The 24,632-nt window shown below is 37.7% G+C and overlaps 1 protein-coding gene across 1 annotated transcript in view; it reads right to left on the minus strand.

Moving 5' to 3' along the window:
* Positions 1-24,344, minus strand: part of SYT14 (synaptotagmin 14) — a 141,862-nt gene extending 117,518 nt beyond the window's left edge. The window contains exons 1-2 of the mRNA XM_052653980.1: positions 23,414-24,344; positions 19,588-19,803 (exon numbers count right to left, since the gene is read on the minus strand). Coding sequence (XP_052509940.1) covers positions 19,588-19,803; positions 23,414-24,344 — 1,147 coding nt within the window. The remainder of the gene's footprint in view (positions 1-19,587; positions 19,804-23,413) is intronic.
* Between the last annotated feature and the right edge of the window lie 288 nt (positions 24,345-24,632).

Here is a 24,632-nt window from a genome sequence, read left to right on the forward strand (position 1 = left end):
CCTTGGAAGAAATGCTATGGCCAACCTAGACAGCATATTAAAAAGCAGAGACATTACTTTGCCAACAAAGGTCCATCTAGTCAAAGCTATGGGTTTTCCAGTAGCCATGTGTGGAAGTGAGAGTTGGACTATAAAGAAAGCTGAGCGCTGAAGAATTGATGCTTTTGAACTGTGGTGTTGGAGAAGACTCTTGAGAGTCCCTTGGACTGCAAGGAGATCCAACCAGTCCATCGTAAAGGAAATCAGTCCTGAATATTCATTGGAAGGACTGATGTTAAAGCTGAAATGCCAATACTTTGGCCACCTGATGCGAAGAACTGACTCATTGGAAAAGATCCGGATGCTGGGAAAGATTGAAGGTGGGAGAAGAGGATGACAGAGGATGAGATGGTTGGATAGCATCTCTGACTCAATGGACATGAGTTTGAGTAAACTCTGGGAGCTGGTGATGGACAGGGAGTCCTGGTGTGCTGCAGTCCATGGGGTCGCAAAGAGTTGGACACGACTGAGTGACTGAATGAACTGAAGCAAAAGTTTCCAGTTATTAAGACTCAAGCCTACTAATGGCTACAAACTTAATGGGAAAAGAACTGGAAGAGCTTCAGATAGCTTCCACTATCAAATAATGGCTAAGAAAAGCATATCATTTAGCTGGTAAGAGCAGCAAACAGAAGATCATAGCAACAATTTCTAAAAGTTGTTGTTCTTAAAAACAATTAAATGAGTATAAAATTACTAGAATTATGATAGTTTTTCTGACAACTTATACTGCTTCAGTAATTAGATTTATATTAGATAAACTTTAATTTAGGTATAGAATAAGGGATTATACAAATTTTACTTACTCTCGATTTATATATTAGTTAATATTATATCAGTTGTTAAATATTTTTAATATCACCACTTCTGAGTCACTACAACACTCTCACTATAATGCAGTTCATAATGAACCTCACCTTGAATTATTTTTAGCACAATACAGAACATGAGCAGGCACAAATCACATCAGATGTCTTATTAAAAACATAAACATAGAATTAAAAAAAGCTCCTCTGAACAGTACGATTCAAGTCAGTATCCTGAACAAACAGAGAATGTCAAAGAACATGGTAGAAAAGAAGTCAGATTTTAGGGATAATTAAGAGCAGCCTATCCATAAGGAAAAATAATAAACAGACTAAATGTCAGTAACTAGAAATTACTAAATAAGTATGGTGCACCCATGTAATAATATATGCACAACTAGCACAATTTATCTACTTGATGTTGTAGGAGTGTATAAAGAAATGCTATCTTTTTTAGTGGAACAAAAGCAGATTACTACACTTCATGCAAAGTAGAAGCCATTTTGATTTAAAAAACATATGCAAAGAGAAATATCTGTAAAAGTCTATTTGAGAATATAAGCAATGGTTCTCTGATAGTGGGAATATGAATGATTATTCTATTTGTTCACCTGTAATTTCTGATTTTTCAATTTTCAACATATTACATATACAATAAAAAGAGCAATAAAGAACTTATTTATTAATAGGTATAAAATTATGAAAAAGACAGAGGTATGTCAGTGGAGATGGTCGGGACATCAGATCTGAGGACAGCTGACTGTATTTGAATTCTGGCTCCCTAACACAGTTGGTGTACAACTTCAGACTATCCTCCTCTACAAAATATGGACACTGAAGGCATCTGTCTCTCAGGGTTATTGCAGAAATTAAAAGAGATAATTTATGTAAGGTGTTCAGAATAGTGTTTTCTACATAATCATTCAATGTAGTCAAGCTAATGGAATTTATGGAACTCTAATTAACCTTTTGTTAACAAAGTAAAAGCACAGATTTTCAGATTTCAAAAACATTTTAATCTATCATATTAAAAAAGCTGTTCACTATGAAATTTAAAAAGATTTAGTTTAGAAATATTTCCTTCATAGATCACTGATGCTTAATTAAATTTACACTTAAAGCAGCATTTCCAAGGTTACCAGTGACCAAAATCCCATAGTATGTTTTTTTCTTAACTGCTATGACAAAGCATAATGACTTGGTTTAAATTGTAAAACTTTAATTTTTAAAAAAATTTAATGTAAAAGTGTAAAAATTTAATTTAAATTGTAAAAGAAAAGAATTTTCTTCATAACTATCTAGGCCGTAAATAACTACCATACTAATTCTCAAAATCCATATAAATTACCTTAGTTTTTGTTGATGAAATTACTGAACACCTCAGAGACTTAAATATAACCAAGTTTTCTAAGAAAATCTTTATCCATATGAATAGGTATCAAGCAAAAGGAAAGGGATATGCCAAAACATCAAAACACCTCTCAGCTTCTCAATGTAATTTTTGACTCATACATTAGAGACTTCAATGTAGTGTAATATTTTCTCAAAGGCAGCAAGTTTCCAAAGGATGGAGAGATTTTTCATCATTTTAAAGTAAAACAGAACCTCATATCATTTCACCAAAAACTGATAATTAAGTTGATACTTCCCTCTTTGAAACAGCTCAGTAATTATTCACCATGAATGGAGCTGGAGGAGTAACTACCTGTCACGATGTACGATTTGTGTAGTTAGAGGTCTAACTCAACTTCCACAGTCTACCCCAATGCCCAATAAAGTCTGCGTTTGCTCGGGTCTCTTTTCCCTTTCCTTCTGAAATTTAGACCATGATTATTATCTGTTCAAATGAGGGGCAGACATGTCCTTCTGACATTATCACATAAACACGTGGCCCATGCTGTTGCTGTCATAACTGCCTTATTTTTTTTCTCTCTTCATTCATTCATATTCTATGTTGTGCTATAGCAGAAGTTTCTGTTACAGTTTCTGCTTTCAAAGAAAGGATTGTGAACAAGTTTAGAAACACGTAGATACATTTAGTGTAAATGTCTAGTCAAGTCTGTACTACACACAATGTACAGAATGAGACACATGGAAGAGCAAGCTGGGAAGTTAATCCATCGCTAATTATCATCTTCATGAGAAAGCTTTTAAATAAGACAACACAACACCGATACATTCCTCGGTTCCACTATGCATTTATAACTATTTGCATTCTTTCTCGGTGATGGATTTTTAACTGAGCATTACAGAGTCAGAATCACCTCTAAAAAATGAAAGAAGGATATATGAGGAATTATCATCACAAATATCATAAATAAACAATTATGATTTCATGTTTTAAGGCTCTGATTAGGTTTTCCTTTTCACCTTTTCCCTGTTTAACTTCTTCTTGTTTTAGAAAGACAAGCAGGAATTCAGAAACTTCTAACCGTAAATACTCTTCCAGTGGTCCACAAAGTGTAAATTAATTTAGAATAATTAACTCTGGGATGTAGACACACCCTAAGAAAATTACTTAATGGCCTAATCAGATTACATTAGGCATGAAGGGATAGGAGGAAAGGGGTATTTATTTATTTATTTATTGTGTGTGTTACAGCTCTATTTTATTTAGGAGATAGCAGGAGAATACATCCTCGAAGCGTGAGGGCATGCCGACCCAAAGACATGAAGAAGAGAGTGGAGGAGCACAAGGAAGAGGAAGAGAGAGAGAGAGAGAGAGAGAAAGAGCGCACGCATGCACGTGGGATAGGAAGAGAGAGAGAGCACGCTTTGGCTCTTCCTTTTATATGTTTTTGCCTGCACCTGGGCCTGCCCTATGCAAACTCGGCTTAGCCAGGAGTGCTGTTTCTTCTTCCTGAAGCCTTCACTCTGGTCCTCGGACCTTCCTTTGACCTTCCTTGTTTTTTAGCCACCACCATTTTGGACTCCTTTTCCCTATTCTACCTATCTAACATTCCCCCCCTCAAGAGATGCGAGGCCCAATTTTTTGGGAATAGGGGCGTTGAGGTCTTTCTGGCTACTTCCTGCTGAACTGGGGCAGCGAGGGGTATTGGGCCTCCCCCTCTTGCTAGTCTCAAGCCTCAGAGTCCTTATAGCGGTGTCCATCTTAGGGTGTGATATATTTCGTGGTCGGCTGGAGTTTTCTATCTTTGTGGAAAGAAAAAGATAGATAGATAGATAACATGTGGCACTGCATGTTATAGCTTGTTGACCCGGCTCTTCTTTTTCCATCCAAGACAAAGCTGCTCCCATCGGTGTACCAGATTTCCTCAGGATTGGTCAGAGGATCTTCTGATTTAAAAATAGAAGACTCGGTAACTTGTCTAAAGAAGTTCAGAGTTTAATGAAGGAAGATTTTCATCTTATCCAGCTCTTCTATTAACTGATATTTCTTGCTTTCCTTTTACTCACTGTTTACTCCTTTCCCCCAAGGAAAAAGGTACATTATACCTTCAATGGTTCTAAGGTGAAACCATTTATGTACATTTAAAAACATACAGAAGTATACTTTCTATGAACAGCTTATACGTATATGTAAAATACGAAAACAAAGACTGGAAGCATATATACCAAACTTATTAAGGGTGACCCTGAGGAAGGGTGAAGGGGTCAAGAAAAGGGAATATTTAGCTTTCACATTAAATTTTTAAAAATTATAGTTGATGTACAATATTGTGTTAGTTTCAGGTGTACAGCAAGTGGTTCAGTTAAATAGATATATATATTTTTCAGAATCTTTTCCATTACAGGTTATTACAAGATACCGAACATAGTTCCCTCTGCCATACAGTAAATTCATAATTCTATATTAAGAAAATAGCTTGTATCTGTTAACCCGAAACTCCTAATTTATCCTCCCCCAGATGCTCTCTTTTCCCTTTGAAAACCGTAAGTTTCCAAAGTTTGGAAACAAACCATAAGTCTATTTTCCATCTGTCAGTCTCCTTCTGTGGTGAACGTTGATTCATTTGTATTATTTTTTAGATTCTACATGATATCTGTCTGTCTTACTTCTGTTAGTATGATATTCTCTAGATTCAGTCATGTTGCTACAAATGGCACTACTTCATTCTTTATTATGGCTAAGTAATATATCATTATATATATCTTCTTAAGCCAGCTGTTGCCAGGTACTTGGGTTGTTTTCATGTCTTGGCTTGTCTTGTAAACAGCACTGCTACGAACACTGGAATGCATGTATCTCTCTGAATTAGAGGTTTTGTCTTTCCCAGATATATGCCCACGAGTGGGATTGCTGGATGATATGCCATCTCTATCTTTAGTTTTTAAAGGAATCTCTGTACTGTTTTCCATAATGGCTGTATCAATTTACATTCCCACCAACAGTATAGCAGGGTTCTCTTTTCTCCATACCCTCTCCAGCATTTATCATTTGTAGACTTTTTGATGCTAGCCATCCTGACAGGTTTGAGTTGATATCTCCCTGTGGTTTAGATTTGCATTTCTCTAATAATTAACAATTCTGAGCATCTTTTCATGTGCCTGTTGGCCATCTGTATGTCTTCTGTGGAGAGAAGTCTATTTAGGTCTTCTGTCCATTTTTTGATTAGATTGTTTTTCTGATATGAAGTTGTATGAGCTGTTTATGTATTTTGGAAATTAAGACCTTGCTGGTTGTATCACTTGAAAATATTCTCTCCCATTCAGGGAGAAAATAAAAGCAAATGAAACAACTGACAAAGGTTTAATCTCCAAAATATACAAGTGGCTCACACAGCACAATACCAGAAAAACAAACAACCCAATCAAAACGTAGGCAGAAGATCTAAACAGACATTTCTCCAAAGAAGACATACAGATGGCTAATAAGCACATGAAAAGATGCTCAGTGTTGCTCATTAATAGAGAAATGCAAATCAAAATTACAATGAGGTGTCACTTCACACCATTCAGAATGGCCATCATCAAAAACATCTACTAACAGTAAACGCTGGAGCAGGTGTGGAGAAAAGGGAACCCTTTCACACAGCGGGTGGGAATGTAAATTGACACAGTCACTACAGAGAAAAGTATGGAGATTCCTTAAAAAATCAGGAACAAAACTACCATATGACCCACAACCCCACTACTGGGCATATACTTCAAGGAAATCATAATCGAAAAGGACACACGCACCCCAATGTTCACTGCAGCACAAAATTTACAAAAGCTACAATATGGAAGCAACCTCAGTTCAGTTCAGCTCAGTTGTGTTTGACTCTTTCTGACCCCACGAACTGCAGCACACCAGGTCTCCCTGTCCATCACCAACTCCCAGGGTTTACCCAAACTCATGTTCACTGAGTCGGTCATGCCATCCAACCATCTCAGCCTCTGTCGTCCCCTTCTCCTCCTGCCCCTAATGGCTCCCAGCATCAGGGTCTTTTCCACTGAGTCAACTCTTTGCATGAGGTGGCCCAAGTATTGGAGTTTCAGCCTCAGCATCAGTCCTTCCAATGAACACCCAGGACTGATCTCCTTTAGAATGGACTGGTTGGACCTCCTTGCAATCCAGTGGACTCTCAAGAGTCTTCTCCAACACCACAGTTCAAAAGCATCAATTCTTCGGTGCTCAGCTTCCTTCACAGTCCAACTCTCACATCCATACATGACCACAGCCTTGACTAGACGGACCTTCGTTGGCAAAGTAATGTCTCTGCTTTAGATGTCCATTAAGAGATGAATGGATAAAAAAGTTGTGATATATATATATATACAAGGGAATATTATTCAGCCATAAAAAGAAAGCATTTGACTCGGTTCTAACGAGGTGGATGAACCTAGAGCCTATTATACAGACTGAACTAAGTCAGAAAGGGAAAAACAAATATCATGTGTTAACACATACCTAGAATCTAGATAGATGGTACTGATGATACTATTTGCAGGGCAGCAAAGAGATGCATATGTAAAGAACAGGTGTGGACACAGAAGGGTGATGATTTTAGAGAGTAGCATGGAAACATATATATTACTGTATGTAAAACAGATAGCAAGTGGGAATTTGCTGTGTGACACAGGGAACCCAAACCTGGTGCTCTGTGACAACCTAGAGGGGTAGGAAGGGGTGGGAGGTGGGACGGAGGTTCAGGAGGAAGAGGACATACACATGCCTATGGCTGATTCATGTTGATGTACAGCAGAAACCATCACAATATTGTACAGTAATTATCTTCCAATTAAAAATAGAATAAAATTTAAAACAAGGAAACATTCTCTCCCATTCAATAGCTTGTCTTTTTGTTCATTTCCTTTGCTTTGCAAAAGCTTTTAAGTTTGATTAGGTCTTTTATTTTTGTTTATGTTTCTGTTGCCTTGGGAGGCTGATCTAAGAAAATATTGCTACAATTTATGTCAGAGAATGTTTTCCTTCTGTTCTCTTCTAGTTTTATGGTATGGTGTCTTATAGTTAAATCTTTAAACAATTTTGAGTTTTTTTTTGTAAATGGTGAGCGAGTGGTCTAATTTCATTGATTCAGAGGTGGCTGTCCAGCTTTCCCAACACACTTGCTGAAGAGTCTGTCTTTTCTCCGTTGTATATTCTCGTCTCCTTTGTTGTAGACCGACTGACCTCAGGTGCGTGGGTTTATTTCTGGGCTGTTTGTTCCATTGATGTATCTATCTGTTTTGTGCCATAATCATGCTGTTTTGATTACTGTAGCTTTGCAGTCTTGTCTGAAGTCTGAGAGCATTATGCTTCCAGCTTTTTTTTTCCCCCTGAGGACTGTTTTGGCAATTCTGGGCATTTGTGATTCCATATGAATTTTAAGATTATTTCTTCAAGTTGTGTGAAAAATGTTATGGGTGTTTTGATAGGGATCACATTAAATCTGCAGATTGCTTTGGGTAATATGACCATTTTAACAATATTAATTCTCCAACCTAAAAGTATGGGGTATCTTTCCATTCCTTTGAATCACCTTCAGTTTCCTTTATTAATGTTTCATAATTTCCAGTATACATATACATCTTTCATATCCTTGGTTAAGTTTACTCCTAAGTATTTTTTGTGACATAATCTTCAACAGAATTGGTTTTTTCATTTTTTTTTTATTACCATTTTCCTTGGTAGTATAAAGAAATGTAACAGATTTCTATATACTAATCTTGTATCCTGTTACCTTGCTGAATCCATTAGGTCTAATACTTTTTTAATGAAGCCTATAGCTAAGTGTAGTCACTCAGTTCAGTTCAGTTCAGTCACTCAGTCGTGTCCGACTCTTTGCGACCCCATGAATTGCAGCACACCAAGCCTCACTTTGCGACCCCATGGACTGTAGCCCACCAGGCTCCCCTGTCCATGGGATTCTCCAGGCAAGAATCCTGGAGTGGGTTGCCATTTCCTTCTCCAGGGGATCTTCCCGACCCAGGGATCCAACCTGGGTCTTCCTCATCACAGGCAGATGCTTTACCCTCTGAGCCACCAGGGAAGCCCTAAGGTTCTCTATATGGAATATCATATCAAGTGCACACAATGGTAGTTTTATCTCCTCCCTTCCATTCTGGATACCTTCTACTTCTTTTTCTTGTCTGACTGCTGTTAGGATTCCCAATATTATGTTGAATAGAAGTGGTTGAGAGTGGGCATCTTGACTTGTTCCTGAATTCAGCAGGAAGGCTTGTGGCTTTTTCACCACTGACTATTATTTGGCTATTGGGTTTGTTGTAAATGGTTTTCAACATGTTGAGGTGTTCCCTCTAAACTGATTTTGATAAGTGATTTTATCATGAATAGATGTTGAATTTTATCAAATGCTTTTTGTGCATCTATGGGGATCATATGGCTTTTGTCTTTTCTTTGGTTAATGTGGTATATCATACTGATTTCTCTGCATATGTTCAATCATCCCTGCAACCCTCGAATGAATCCAACTTGATCATGGTGTATGATTCTTTTTATGTATTGTTGGATTTGGTTTGTCAGTATTTTGTTGAGACTTTTTGCATCTATATTTATCAAAGATAATGACCTATAACTTTCTTTTTTTGTTTTGTCTGTCTGGTTTTGATATCAGGGTGATGGTGGCTTCACAGAATGAATTTGGAAATGTTCCCTTCTCTCCAGTCTTTTAGAATAATTTGAGAAGCATAGGTATAAGTTCTCATTTGTATGTTTCATAGAATTCTACAGTGAAGTCATCTGATCCTGGACTTTAGTTTGCAGGAAGTTTTTTTTTTTTTTAAATCACAGATTCTGTATCACTTTTAGTGATTGGTCTGTTGAAATTATGCTTCTTCTTGACTCAGTCTTGGTAGATTGTATGTTTCTAGAAACTTGTCCTTTTCTTCTAAGTTATCTAGTTATTAATAGCTGGCATATAACCGCTCATATGACTTTTTGTATTTCTGTGGTATTGGTTGTTATTTTTTCCCTTTCATTTCTTTTTTTTTTGGTCTGCTCTTTTTTCTTCTTGGTGAGCCTAGGTCGAGGCTTATCATTTTTATCTTTTAAAAAAGCCATCTCTTCCTTTTATTTATGTTTTCTACTGTTTCTTTAAACCTCTATTTTATTTCTTCTCTAATATTCTGTTATTTCCTTCCTTCTGCTGACATTGGGGTTTTGTGTTCTTATTTTTCTAATTCTTCTAGGTGGTACATTAGTGGTTTGAGATCTTTCTTCTTTCTTGAGGAAGGCTTACATCACTATGAACTTCCCTCTGGGAACTGCTTATTGCTCTAACCCAACCTGTATTATCATTACTGCTTGTCTTGAGGTATTTTCTGAAGGCCATGCCTTGCTATTCATGAACTGACGCTGGGCTCCAAGGTTCAGCCAAGATCACATCCCAGGCCCTCGGGGCTGTCTTCACACAGCTAGATGGAGTCCACTCCCAGGGATAAACACACGAGTTTCAGTGCCTAGCCACTGCGCGTACTAGCAGCACCCACCTCCCTACCCACCACCCAGTGCATGGTTCCAGACAGGAGGTACCATGAGGCGGCAGCATTAGTGTCTCTCCACCTTAATCAAGCTGAATTTTTAAAAGCAAGACATATTCACATGTTAGTATATAAATTGTTTTAAAGTACAGCCATAAAAAATTTCTGGAAAAAATAATGCTGAAGTACAAATGCTTGTTGATTCTGGGCAGTATGAACATTAGTGAAGGACATTAACTTCTTTGTATTTATTGTTTTAGTTCCTACCAGTCCATCAGAAGGAAAGGTGTAGCTCTTTATTAGTTGACTAGTTTATTATTCTATCAGGGATGCCCAGTTTAACAGCAGCTGCCTTCTCACCGTTTCAAGAACTGTAAGTATCACAGTAGTAGAGATACCTTTATTACTGCTGAGATTGTTACAAAGACTTACGATATTAGATAGGGCTTCCTAAATCTCCTATCATATACTCTAAAGCAAAGGTCTACAGCCAAGATTTCTGCCGAACATTAAAAAAAACCCACCACCTAAGATATGACACTTCACGCTCCCTGCAGAGAACCTTATGCTCTTGCTGTGGTTTGCTTAATACAAACGTGTCTGGAGGTGACAGGAGCCTAGTTCTAGATTCCCGTCTGCTAGATAATTGAAATATTTCACATAGGAGCCAATTCCTAAAATCTCTCCCCTTATCTAAGTGAGTTTTCACAATAGTCTGTCATGACTATTGTTTCACAGTATCTCAAAAAAAAAAAAAAAAAAAAACCAGCTCTGACCTTTTTGAAATAAGCCTAACAGGTAAAGTAACAAGTCACTAGTATTTCCTCAAACTTTCTGTACCAGGTTCCAAGGATACGAAGTCTGCATACAAGCAACTTGCAGAAAGGCTAAATACAGGAGGCATAATATGCTTCATATCTGAGTTTGAGGCCAAACCCCAGGTATTTCCCACTTGTAGGGTTCTTTATTTGCCTAGGAGTCCAAAGTCTTCATGAAATGTTCTTGGAACAATGAGATAGCAATCTCAGAAGATAAAAGTTCCTTCATTCTTGTATAGGTAGGAGAGTAGCTGATACAGTACATTATGGTGGTCAAGCAAATGTCCTCTGAACCAGCTGAGCCTGGATTTGGGCTCCAGCTCTTACAGTCGTGGAAAACTGGGCATATTAATGTACCTCTGTAGATGCTGTTTTATTTTCAGAATTGATGAATTAAATATATAAAAAGTAATAAAACCAAAAGATTTCTGTGAAGATAAATTCTATACAAAGACTTCAGCAGTGCCTAAAAGAAGAATTGATGCTTTTGAACTGTGGTGTTGGAGAAAACTCTTGAGAGTCCCTTGGACTGCAAAGGGATCCAACCAGTCCATTCTGAAGGAGATCAGCCCTGGGATTTCTTTGGAAGGAATGATGCTAAAGCTGAAACTCCAGTACTCTGGCCACCTCATGCGAAGAGTTGACTCATTGGAAAAGACTGATGCTGGGAGGGATTGGGGGCAGGAGGAGAAGGGGATGACAGAGGATGAGATGGCTGGATGGCATCACTGACTCGATGGACGTGAGTCTGAGTGAACTCCAGGAGTTGGTGATGGACAGGGAGGCCTGGCATGCTGTGTTTCATGGGGTCGCAAAGAGCTGGACACGACTAAGCGACTGAACTGAACTGAACTGAAAAGAAAATAAACATATATTCCACTGTAGCCACATTAATAAATATTCCTCTGGCTTGAGGGCTCCTTCATGACATGCCCTTCCCACTATGCTGTCCTCCAAATTTCCACTAATACTCTAAAACAAGTGAGGGTTTTTTCTCCTGGGCTCCAGAGTTGACAGCCATGTTGGGCTTAGTCTTCAGAAGTAGCTTCAAATTTTCCATTTCCTTAAAGAGATTACCTCACAAACAGACTTGCCTCTCTGATTAGGGTTGGTTTCCCAGGAGATGTACCTTGTTGGTAAGCTTAAACTCAGGGAAAATACAGATGTTCTAGTCAGTTTAAACCACCCACTACTGCTCTTAGAAATAACATTATTGTCAATCCATTTGTGACTGTATGTAATGCTCCCTAAATGCAGGTGAGATTGAGTTCCTATAGGCATTGCTAACGCCTATAAACCTGTAAATTAAACTTGTAAATTAAAGTGTCAGGTCCCAATTTAATCTTGTCAGATTGCCATTAGCATTATTCCTCCACTTTCCAGATATGCCTCAGCCTCTCAATGGACAGAGCCTGCATTCAATTTATAATTATCTCTTATTAACTCACATGACTCAGTAGTTCTTTTAAAAGACACCGACCTATTCTCTGGTTACAAACACCTAGAGCCTCAGTTTTGCAGCTAATGAACTGTACGATCTTAGTAAAGTTGCACGTGTCTGGGTGTCAGTTTTGTAATCAATCTATTAAGGGTATCTTTAATGTCTATGTTTTAATTTCCATCATTCCACTACTAGACAAGTATCTCAGACAAAAAATAAAACTATGAAGGATCCATATAGATCTAGATCCATTCAACACAGCAATCCTACCAACTTACTTTAAGATTGGAAGTGTATAAAAACAGCTGTTTAGGACCACTGCGTATGGTTGCGTAGTCTGTACACTGCAAAAAAGTACCTGGCTGAGGTGGGTTTGCTTAAGTACAACGTGACCTTGGTCTGCCATATCTTACACCTGGAGGAAGGAATGCCTTTTTCTTCTAACACAGGTGGTATCTGCTTCACTGAACTATATTCTCTTGGTGTACTGTCTGCTCAAAGGCAGTGCTGCTTTCTAATTCATCCACCCGGCAGGCCATGCCTTTAACTAAGTTGCACAAAGACATCTCATCCCATAGGTGAGATGCGGTTTGCAAAAGTAGCGTAATAAAAGAATTCTTCACTACTGGTAACAATTGACCTCATCACATAAAGAAGATCTCCAAAACACAAAAATGTAGGAAAAGTCTTCAAGGTCAGTTTCTCCTCAAACTGGTCATATTTAGAGTACAGATACATATATACATATACACATCTACACAATAAAGAATTCTTCAGAGGATAAATTTTCATGAATAAAAACCTGAAGTCTAGGAAAATGTTTAACAAAAATTTAAATAAACCATGTAATATATATCACTTTTACCATGTTAAGATACTAAAAATGTTTTTGTCAAAAGCATGTGAAAAATACAGACAAAATTTTTTTGTACTTACCCTCTTCACACAGAAATTGTGAAAATCAGTAGAACAATCTTTATAAAGAACTTAAAATGCACTTAAAGAAACTATAAACAAAAAATTTATTACTATTAAGTACTAAATTATTTTAAAAGTAACATTTAAATAAAGGGAATAAGAGTGCGCTTCCCCGGTGGCTCAGCGATAAAAAATCTGCCTGCAATGCAGGAGACGCAGGTTTGATCCCTGGGTGGGGAAGATCCCCCACAGAAGGAAAACACAGCCCACTCTAGTATTCTTGCCCAGGAAATCCCATAGACAGAGGAGCCTGTTGGGCTACAGTCCATGGGATCAGAAAAGAGTCAGACATGACTTAGCAACTGAACAACATTCTTAAGAAAACATCAAAGACAACAGCACGGAGCTTGTGAAGCAGCCATAAGAAAGAGAGTGGCAAGTGCGTGTGTGTGTGTGTGTGTGTGTGTGGGTCTGTGTGTGTGTGTGTGTGGGTCTGTGTCTGTGTATGGGTTACATGTACCCTAAGACATAAGTCATACTGGAAATTATTTTATTTTTAAATATCATTTAAAATTAGTTTGCCAAAAAAAAATCATATGATTTTTAATATAGCTATACCATAATATGTAAATATAGCTTGATAATCTCTATGGTAAATTAAGAACAGAAAGCTATAAGTAACAAAAAGACATTCTAACAATTTTATACTGCTTTTTCTTTATATAAAATCTAATAAGGCGTCTCATATAAAAATGGTAAGTACTAAATAGCATGAATAGAATTTCAACGGTTGTGCTATCTTACCAACTTAAACAAGATATCACAACCTACTATTTAACTCTTAAACCTTTTTAAATTAAGAGGATTATCAGAAAATCTTAATTTTAAGAACACAGTAAAATAAAACTGTGAACAAAGGAAATCTGATAAATTATTTTAATGTTCATTTTTTCCAAAAAAATTTCTTAGAGATATGATCCCCTTTTGTATTCCAAAAAATGGAAGATGAACATAGCCACCTAGAGGAGAAAATACGATCAACAAATATAGGCTGTCACATTGTCTTACTCTTTCTGTAGTATCTGTATTTCAGATTTATAATATGCATAAACTTCCCTAAAGGACCCCACTGAAGATATTAATTATAAACAAAAGAGACAGGGAGGACACTGAAGCAGCAGTGATAACCCATCAGAAGCTAAAGGATCATTTGTTTTGTAGTGACCTTGACAAATGTAGTCTTTCTAACTTACTGTGTGACCTTAGGTTAAAAGTTACTTATTTGACCTAAAATCTCCTCTCACTTCTGTAAAATGGAAATAGTCTTATTATAATGTGTTGCAATGAAGATTAAATGTGACAAGGGGTACAGAAACTAACAGTGTCAGGCACATAGGAGGAGCTCAGTGAATGGAGGTTCTCCCTGCCTGGTGAGAAAGTCCTCCTGCCCTGTCTCTCCTAATCCCTACCCGGCCCTCTCTGACCCCCTCTACTCTTACAGATACTTCCAGTATTGGCTATTTCATAGCTTCTCTACTGGAATTATTCAGAGTTGAGAAATGGGGTAATGATTCCTTACCAGCCCTGATGAGGTAACAGTTCAGTTCAGTTCAGTTCAGTCGCTCAGCTGTGTCTGACTCTTTGTGACCCCATGAATTGCAGCATGCCAGGCCTCCCTGTCCATCACCATCTCCCGGAGTTCACCCAGACTCACGTCCATCGAGTCCGTGATGCCATCCAGCCATCTCATCCTCGGTCGTCCCCTTTTCCTCCTGCCCCCAATCCCTCCCAGCATCAGAGTCTTTTCCAATGAGTCAACTCTTCGCATGAGGTGGCCAAAGTACTGGAGTTTCAGCTTTAGCATCATTCCTTCCAAAGAAATCCCAGGGCTGATCTCCTTCAGAATGGACTGGTTGGATCTCCTTGCAGTCCAAGGGACTCTCAAGAGTCTTCTCCAACACCACAGTTCAAAAGCATCAATTCTTCGGCGCTCAGCCTTCTTCACAGTCCAACTCTCACATCCATACATGACCATAGGCAAAACCATAGCCTTGACTAGATGGACCTTAGTCGGCAAAGTAATGTCTCTGCTTTTGAATATGCTATCTAGGTTGGTCATAACTTTTCTTCCAAGGAGTAACAGTATGTCATGTAAAAATGCACATTAAAAAATATCTTCCCTTCTACCTTGTAATTCCCTTTAGTCACCTCAACCCACAGCAGTCAAGTCCGATCTTCATAAACATGCAGAATAGTATGCAGATAAAGGGTCAGATCAGTAATGAGACGCATAACCTATTTAGCTGATCTCTTTACTTGTATCCCAGGAAAATGAATAAATCCTACAAGAGAACGGTACTCAGCGGTCCTCTTAGGTGACCGGCCATGAAGTGAGCAGTATTTCTCCTGAGTCAGCTACGAAGAGGTACAGCCAGCTGGCAGAGACCCAGATGGGTATCAGAAGCAACGCCCCCCCCCCCGCCATTATGAATACATACCAGAGGAAGGTTACTGTTCTGGGGTTGGACACAGAAGGTGAACCCCTTCAACTACCTCTTTTTCTTGATAAAGGAGGAAAAAGTAAAATGAAAATGCAGGTAGCAAAGGAACACTCTTCGACTTACTGTCTCCTAACCACCTTCAGTCTCACTTATGAGTCTACACTTCTCAAACGTACACTGAGACTTACTGATCAACTGCTAATGGACAAAGGAGCTAGTCTGCACTCTCATCCCCACTCTCTCTGCAGTGTGGCATCCAAAACTCTCCTTCTGTGGCTGACGAAATACAACGTTCTAGTGATTCTCCATTTTATCGGTTACTTACTCTTCTCTGTTTAAGTGACACCCTTAATTCTGTTAATGAAAGGAAATTACTTTCTTTTCTCTCCACACATTCTCCCTCATCAGTTTAATTACTTCCCTTGGCTTCTATTGGCTAAGTATATATGATCTGGCAAAGCTTCTCCCAAACTCATTCATGATTTTAAGATCCACAACCATTTCCAACTGCTTAAATATTGTGCCTTACCATATACATGAAACCACTCTTATCTCCCACCCCTCCCCCACCTTCCAAGTAAGAACCATCCCTCTCTGGATTTCTTATTTATATTAATGACCTCAGCATTTTCCTTGTCATACTTGCTGGAAACTAGGATCATTTTTGACACTTCTTCCTTCATTCTAAAGTTCCAATACATTTAGTTTCTAAATCCAGTAAACGGTGCCTCTATAAGATCTCTCCCATCCTCTTATATTCCTACTGCCATTATTATAATTCAGATTTTTACCATTTCCCACATAGATGATTCCAAAGGCCTCCTTAATTGGTGACTTTTTCCTATAGTCTTCCTGTTGTAAACTACTCTTTTTAAAGCACATCCCTGGTTGTGGTCCCTTGGTGAAAAACTTTCAGTGAGTTCTTGCTGGCTAACCAATGAAATCCAAACTTCTTAGAAACTCACTTCAGGATTTAGATTTTATCTGTCTTTCCACTTTATTTTACACATATATAAACATATATATATATACACACACACACCTATGTTAGAGTTAAGAAGAGCCTTTTCTCTGTTTCTGAAATAGTCCCTAGATTTCACTACTTTGTACTGTGGCGTGTATGAACTTCCTTCTAAGATACCTCTACTTATTCTTTTCACCAACTTTCTACCCATTTTTCAAAGCTGAACCCTAACGCCATTTCCACAGAAGCTCTCTCACACTTCCCCAGTGGATAGTATTTCGCTCCCTTCCTTAAAACCGTTTAGCATTTTATATGTATTTCTGCGTCTTTAGCCTGCGGGCATGTGCAGAATTTAACTATCACTTGAAATTGCTGTTCTCGAAAATCCAGCGCTCTGAAATGTCCCTTTCTAATCAAGTTTTCCTGTTCGTTTCCTTTCTTCACTGAGTCTACTTTGGACTCATAGCAATCTCTGGTTTTTCAATTAGCAATCATCTATGATACAAAAAACTATCTTCTTAGTTGATCGCTATCTGACGGTCATCTCTCCATCCTAAACCCCAGTGCCAGCATTTTAACAATAAGGATATCCATCTCCACCTGGATAGTCCACAGACCCCTGAAATACAGCATGACTGAGACCAGACCGTCTCCTCCCACAAACCTACCTCTCTATGCTTTCTAAGCTCATCAAACAGTCTTTCCTTACACACAGCACGCAGCCATTCGCCAGGGTATACTGAGAAGTCCCTCAATGTCTTCTTGAGAAGTCCCTCGAATTCTTTGTCCCTCAATCAACATTGCTACTAGGATCTCATGGCTGTTTATCGCATCTGTCCTTCTGTCTTGAGCAGTTCCTACCTCCAATTCATCTTCTGTTACAGTATTTAAACACTAACCTAAAAGTGCCACACTAGCCAGTTTAAAAACTTTCTAGGGCTCCATATTTCCTGGAAGACAACATCCAAACTCCTGAGCATGGCATTCAGGCCCATTACTGCACCTTCTCCAAGCACAGATCCTAGATAAAGCCTCGGAAACACAGTGCCTTCTGCTTTCCTCCATTCACTATTCTGTGTGACTGAACAGCCCCCTCTCAGTCTAGCTCACCCACCCCATGCAGATCCCCCATCCCCACCTCCCAAAGCCTCAGTCACCTCCTCCTCTGTATTTCTGCACGACGCTATTCTTGTAATTAACAGACTTCTTACCACACAACGTGACACGTGTACTCACAGGTGATCCTCCGCCAGTCTGGGGGCTCTTTAAAACAAGCTTGCTTTGATTAATCTTTTATATAATTTTTTATAAAATGCTTTTATTTACATCCACAGGATCTAGTATGGCACATAAAAAGCTTTCAACAAATGCTTATGAAATAAGTAAATCTCATTTCAGAACGCCTAAAATCAAGCTATCCTGGATGTTTTACCAAATGATTTAGGGTAGAAATGGTAGAAAGGTACGAGTCCTAAATACACAGGTGATGTTGAAATGAGAGGTGATTCCAGAGGGAAGGGCAGGAACAGAAGGGCCACTGTGGTTATGCGTCTCTCTCTACCGCGTTCCCCAAACTGCTGAGCCATTGGAGAGTGACAGGGCTAGTGGGAAGAAGCAATCAAATCAGCCCAGAAGCGTAGGGTGAGAAGAGATGAGTAGAGCAAAAAAGCCTAAACCGAAGCTGCAAAACAGAAAACGACTGGAGTCCCATGTTACACACTCATAGCTTGCTTGTGGCTGCTCATTCTCATCACCATCACTGTTTCCTCAACCACAGCTATGACTACCATTTACTGATCACTTACCAATCAGGCATCAGACACTGTGCTAAGACCACCACACATGACATTTAAGGTCCATGACAACCCTATCAGCAAGTTATTATTCACACTGAGAGACAAGGAAACAAACCTACTAACTGTTAGCTACACTGCTCAAGGGTTCACAGCTTGGTGAGTCACAAGGTCAGAATATGCACAAGGATCAGGCTTTAAGATCCATTCTTTCTGTTCTACTATTCATGAGCCAGGATTTATATAAGCTGGGGACTGGCTTTGTCATTTTTGCATTATTTAGTTATCACTATAAACAATATCTTATTTTCTCTAGTGTTAAGTAAGGTATTTTTGAGGGTAGAGTCCATGTCTAATATTTTTTATTTCTTCCCGAACATCTCATAATGAGCTTTCTATATTTATTTTCTTACTGTACCTATGTACTAGCAGAAATAAAAGGGAAGTATATATGCCAATCTTTAGTTAGCATTAAGCCAAGTACAAAAGTAAATGATTTAGCTCTTTTGACAACTGTATGTGCCAGGGTAAGGCATCCATAGTAACAGGTCCCAGAACACAAGCCACAGCTATAAAATTAAGGTTAGTTTGCATCTGATTCGATAATAAAAGTGCTATTTAAAATACATTGCTCTTTTCTTCATATCTGGACATATATAATAGTTACTACGAGTAGAGACACACTGTATCAAGTATATGAACAACTTACTTAAATGTGGAAGGAAAAATGCTGTAAGCAATAGCAAAGCTTTTGCCATTGCCTTCTCCATTTCTCTTTTAGAAAGATATAAAAATGTGTGAGAGTGGACTTGTATCTTCTATGTAGGTTAAGTTCAAATGTCAGTGTCCTCATGTGAGGCAAAAATCAGTTAAAGACAAAATAATCCTTGAAAACTCCTTAAATTCCCCTTAAAATCTAGTACAATACAGTACAGGCACTCCATAAATTTATCTCAGTTTTTCCTCTACATGGAACAGATCATCATTTCTTCTGCTACGTGCTGCATGAAGTGTCCGGCTCATGCTAGGGGCCATACTGAATGAAAACGCATTCATTTACACATGGCAATCATAGTCAATACTGTGAGATATCAGTTCCTATAACAGGTATTTAGGAAATGATTCCATCTGAGACAAGAGCATATTCCCATTTCCCATTTCATGACTGCTAGACATATGTTCATTGCGAAAGAGCACTAGAATTACCACTGTATTTCAATTATTGGTGTTTTGGTTTGGGATGTTTTGGTTTTGGCTTGAGCTCAAAGATTTGAATTTGAATAAACTGCAGTCCCAGAAATGCGACTAGACTATTCATGCTCTCATTTACTGTGCAGCCACAGATGCCCAGAGTTGTAGAAACAAATAACTAAATACTATAGCATATCATCTAAAAAAATTAAATAATTAACCTATCTTACCTTCATCTATTGATGCTTCACTACTGTATCCATCATACTCTGCAGAAAGAGGACTATATTTCTGTCTCGTTTCCCAAGTATAGCTCTTTTGTCTAGAATCTGCCAGTGGTAGTCTGGAATTGTGTGTTCTGGATAAGGCCTCATGGTATTTACCCAGAGCTTCATCTTCACTTTCAGAGGATGAACCATGCTCATCTTTGTCCATGTAGGAATTATCTATTTGGAATGACAAGGAGAGCAGATCAAAATTTAATGCTATAAAATAATGGCAAATTTGCTATAGTCATATATATGTTATATATTATATATGTCATATATATTCATATACACACAAATATATATACACACACACAATCTGAATTTTCCACCTTAGAAAAATATTTTTTCATTTAAGAAGCCCAAGTTTTGGATTTTTATGTTTTACTAGAAAAAACTGACTTGCATATTTGAATTATATAAATAATGTTAGTCACAGGGATTTTCCAACCATGATACAGATAAACAGAATAATAGGGCTTGCCATCTTCCGCAATTTTTTTTAAAGCATTAGTAGCACACAAAGAAGTTTAAGTATTGCTAATATATACGGATCTGACTGAAATTATTCATGTAACAAGAGACATTACTGGTCATCATCTTAGCCAAAATTTTCATAGCTGATACTGCTTAGTGCTAGAAGCAGAACAAAGAGACAGACAGACATACACTACTGATCGAAATATAAATGATTCAACTTTCTAGATAGCAATCTGGCAAGACATATCAAAGTTTCCAATTTGTATAGTCTTTGATTCATTTATAAGAATTAACCAATTCCATTTCTAAGAATTCAGCCTAAAAAAATAATTAACAGATGGGCAGTGATATGTATTTACTGAACTGTTTAACAGCAAAAGAAAACAAAAATGCAAGCTAAATGTCCAACGCTGGGCCTTGGTTAAGTAAATTATGATACATCTGTGCAATGATACACTATGCAATCATTAAAAACGAGGAGGTGAACTTAGAAGTGCTCACAGGGAAAGAATGCCTACCATATAATGTTAAGAGAAATAAAATAGAAGTTATCGTCTCATTTAAAAAACCGTAACACACATACACACATCTACATGCAATGTATACACACATCCATGCAGTATAAGTTTATAGATACATACAAAAATATCTGGAAGCATATATATCAAACTTAACACATCATCTGTGAAAGACAGACTTCCTAGGGAAACTTTACTTACATATACCCAAATTTCAAATTACATTTCCAGAAGACAAACTGGTCAATTAATTTTATATTCTTTTAAAAAGCACTTGTTATTATTAATATCATTTACTTAAAAAGTAAAGATTTTGAAACTGCATCACGTTGAGATTCATTTAGACAAGATGTAACCTTCTCAGAATTCTAAAACAACCCCAGAAGGATGAAAAGACCACAGCAGTCAGAAGTTATTAGTTCAGTCTAGACATTTCTCTCATTATACTCAGCTAAAATCATCTGCACTACAGGAATCAAAGTTTAAAATTCAAGTGGAGAGACAAAGAACGAGAATAAGATATGGGATATAAATTCAATATTTAGAGTTAGAAACATGGTAGCCTCAGGGTCACTAGTCCAAGTCCCACTTTTAATTCAGTAAAATAAAACTATCAAAGGGTAAAACCATAACCAATGTTATATTCTGCACTGACAACACTTAGTCACCTGCCACATGCAGTTATTTCAATTAAGTAGAAATAATAAAATTTAAAACTTAGTTCTCCAGTGCTACTAGCCACATTCCAAGTGCTCAAGAGCTATCTGTGGACAGTGGTTACTGTATGGAGCAACACAGATGTGCAGAACCCTTTCATCACTGCAGAAAGTTCTATTAGATAGGACTGCGATGACGGCAGATCTACTCTAGAACCTAGGCATTCTGACTCCCAGGTTTTAGCACTGCGTGGATTCTAAGGGAGCAGGAGAGCTCTGAGGAGGGTAGCAAGAAATTTACTACTATAAGATATTACCTGAAGTAGGCCCTGCATTCAGAAAGGGAAAAGGAAACCCGTCTTCCTCTTATTGTATCTTATAAGCTCTGTCAGAACCTAGGACTCAGGTATTAATACTAGCAATATTACAGTTCAGCTATATGAAGGGACAATCCATATGGGTCAAATGATTTTCAAAATGATTTTTAAATCATAATATGTTTCAGTTTGGAGGTGGTGGTTCAGTTGCTAAGTCATGTCTGACTCTTGCAACCCCATGGACTGTAGCACACCAGGCTCCTCTGTCTACAGGATTTTCAGTTTAGTACTCATTAAAATCTAGAATATTGAGAGATATGTGATTCCTTTAGGTAGTAGCATGCTTCTTAATTAAAACAAATCAAAATTTTAAATTCTGCACTACTATCTGTGAAGTACTTATTAACAGCATCCATTCTGTTATTTTATGAATAAGATAATATGTAAACTATTTTACTTAATTTTATTTCTTTTGATTTTTATTACTTCAGGTAATAAGGCTACCAAAATTAAATCAAGGCTACTGAAAACAAAAACAAAAACACTGAATCTGACATTTCAAACAACTGCTAGGAGCATAAACTTCAAAACAGATATATTTCCAAAAATTTACATTCCTTTTTAATTGGCTCATCCATCTTGGATCAGCCTCTATTATATCATTTAAAAGTCACTCAGACAACTGATAAACAGCAGCTTCCCATCACACAGAAAGTCTTGCAGCAGAACTGAAATGGCCTTCTGCATTTCTAGTGCTACTCAGTTTTTTGTTATTTTATGAGAATGTAAACATACACAAAAATTCCATATGTATCTTTTATAAATAAAAGCCAGTGTACTTCTGGTGTTGTGATCAGATCAACGGTAAACGAGAATGACTAAGGGATAACCATGGCTCAGACAGTAAATAATCTGCCTGCAATGTGGGAGACCTAGTTTTGATTCCTGATTGGGAAGATCCCCTGGAGAAGGGAACAGATACCCACTCCAGTAATTCTGGCCTGGAGAATCCTATGGACAGAGGAGCCTGGCGGGCTACAGTCCATGGGGTCACAGAGTTGGACATGACTGAGCCACTTTCACTTCACTTCAAGGGATAACCAGGAGTGGTAACTGACAATATGAAGAAAACCAAGTAATTGTCAGCTAATTGTTTTGAAAACTGTCACAAATATTGTGGATGAAAATTGTGACTGCTTAGTTGGAATCTTAATTGTACATGGAGAACTCATGAATAAAAAGATTGTTCATGTATATGCTTTGGAAACCCAGAAGTCACATAAAACTCTCAATGTATGGCTAAATGAAAAGACATATTCTGAGGCATGTATTTCAATAAAATAAAAATCCATTGCTTTCAAGGAAAACATAAAACATTTGGTAGATTCTTACCAGGAAAGATGTGAAGAGCAACAATGTATAAACGGTTAAAGGTAGGTTACAAAAACACAAAATTTTAAAATTCAACTATAGCACAGCAAATAAACTCCAATTAAAGTATGCAGAGTACTTAAGAAAACCATGGAGTTCTGGTTGTACAATAAATGGGCATTAAGTAAAATGAAGGTCCTTAAAATTGTCCAAATAATGCAGGGACCAGGGGCAATACTTAAATCAGAGGAATACAAACAACATGCTTTTGAAAGGACTGTAAGAAAAAACTGCACGACTTTAAAAATGTCTCCCAGTAAGAGGACTCAAGAAAGCCTTAGTAATACAGACGTACAGAGAGCAATTAAAGAAGTTCGATGATGTTTTTCCTAATGTGAAAAAATTAAGAGAAAATCTTATCACTCAAACTCACATTAGGACACCTCACCTTTTTCTGATATTATCTTAAAATATTTTTCATCTTTACTCTTTGCTGTTTCTTTTTTGGCAGAAATGGCTTCATTTTTCTTTGTTTTTATATCTGCTTTCCCTTTGTAGTATTTTGTTGGATTCATTTGTTCTTTGATTTTTCCTTGACACTGATCTTTAGAATTAGTTGATGCTGCTGGATATAAGTCTTCCTTCTTAATGGATTTCTGCATCATATGTCTACTGCTTTCCAAAATATCTTTTGGAGAACTTTCATTTCCTAAATAGTTATTCCCTTTGTGGCCTTTACTTTTAATATGTGTTTCAGCTTTCTTTACGTAATTTTCTTTCATTTCTTGATATCTTACCTCCTTTAAGTCAGGTTTACCGTCACTGGAAATTTCTAATCCATTTTTTCGACACCTGTCAGTACTTTCAAGTTCTTGCCAAGCAGATCCAGCACTTGCATCCTGCCTGCTAACTGATACCCTACCATCACGCACATGGCCTTTCAAAGAATCACCTTTCAAGCCATTATCTGTTTCCTGATACTGTGACGGCATCTGCTGCCTATTATTAATATGTTTAACTCCTCCTCCTTCGTTCATTCCTCGGTCTTGCTTTTGTGAAACTGAAGTATTATAGCTGTTTATCCGATTTGCTCGGTTCTCTAAATTGAATGGTGCTTTCTGACAATTAGTGTTTTGGGAGACTTCTGGTTTTGTGGTGCTTTCTTGTTTAGAAGTATCTGCAGCTTCTGGGGCTGCAGAGCTTTCCTCTTCTGGGCGAAAGCCATTTATCATGCTTGTTACCTGTTCAGCAACTGAGTCAGTGAACGCATAGCTGACTTCTCCTACAGCAGCAGTCAAATCTTCCACAGCATTACTGATCGTGTCCACCAGAGAGGACACTGAAGGCAGATTCTGCTGAAAACTTTTGAAAAATGCCATTTTCTAATTCCTTGTTCCTAAAAGCTGCAATCATGGAATTTTCTCTTCTCAAAATATCAAGCCCTCTGGACTTTCAATGTAACATTTACTTAAATGGTGCTATTCATTAGCTCAATATCAGTATTTCACATTAGGCCTTTTAGTCTTTCCGTAATAGCTTATGTAACGGAAGAAATATGTTGACGTAAAAGACGTTTCAAAAAAAAAAAAAAATCAAACCACTTGGTTTAAACGTAACGACATTTTTTCCCACTCCACAGCTGTCATGACAGCAGCAAGACAGTATTT

Source organism: Budorcas taxicolor, chromosome 16 (assembly GCF_023091745.1).
Source record: "Budorcas taxicolor isolate Tak-1 chromosome 16, Takin1.1, whole genome shotgun sequence".
In the NCBI taxonomy this organism is placed as follows: Eukaryota; Metazoa; Chordata; class Mammalia; order Artiodactyla; family Bovidae; genus Budorcas; species Budorcas taxicolor.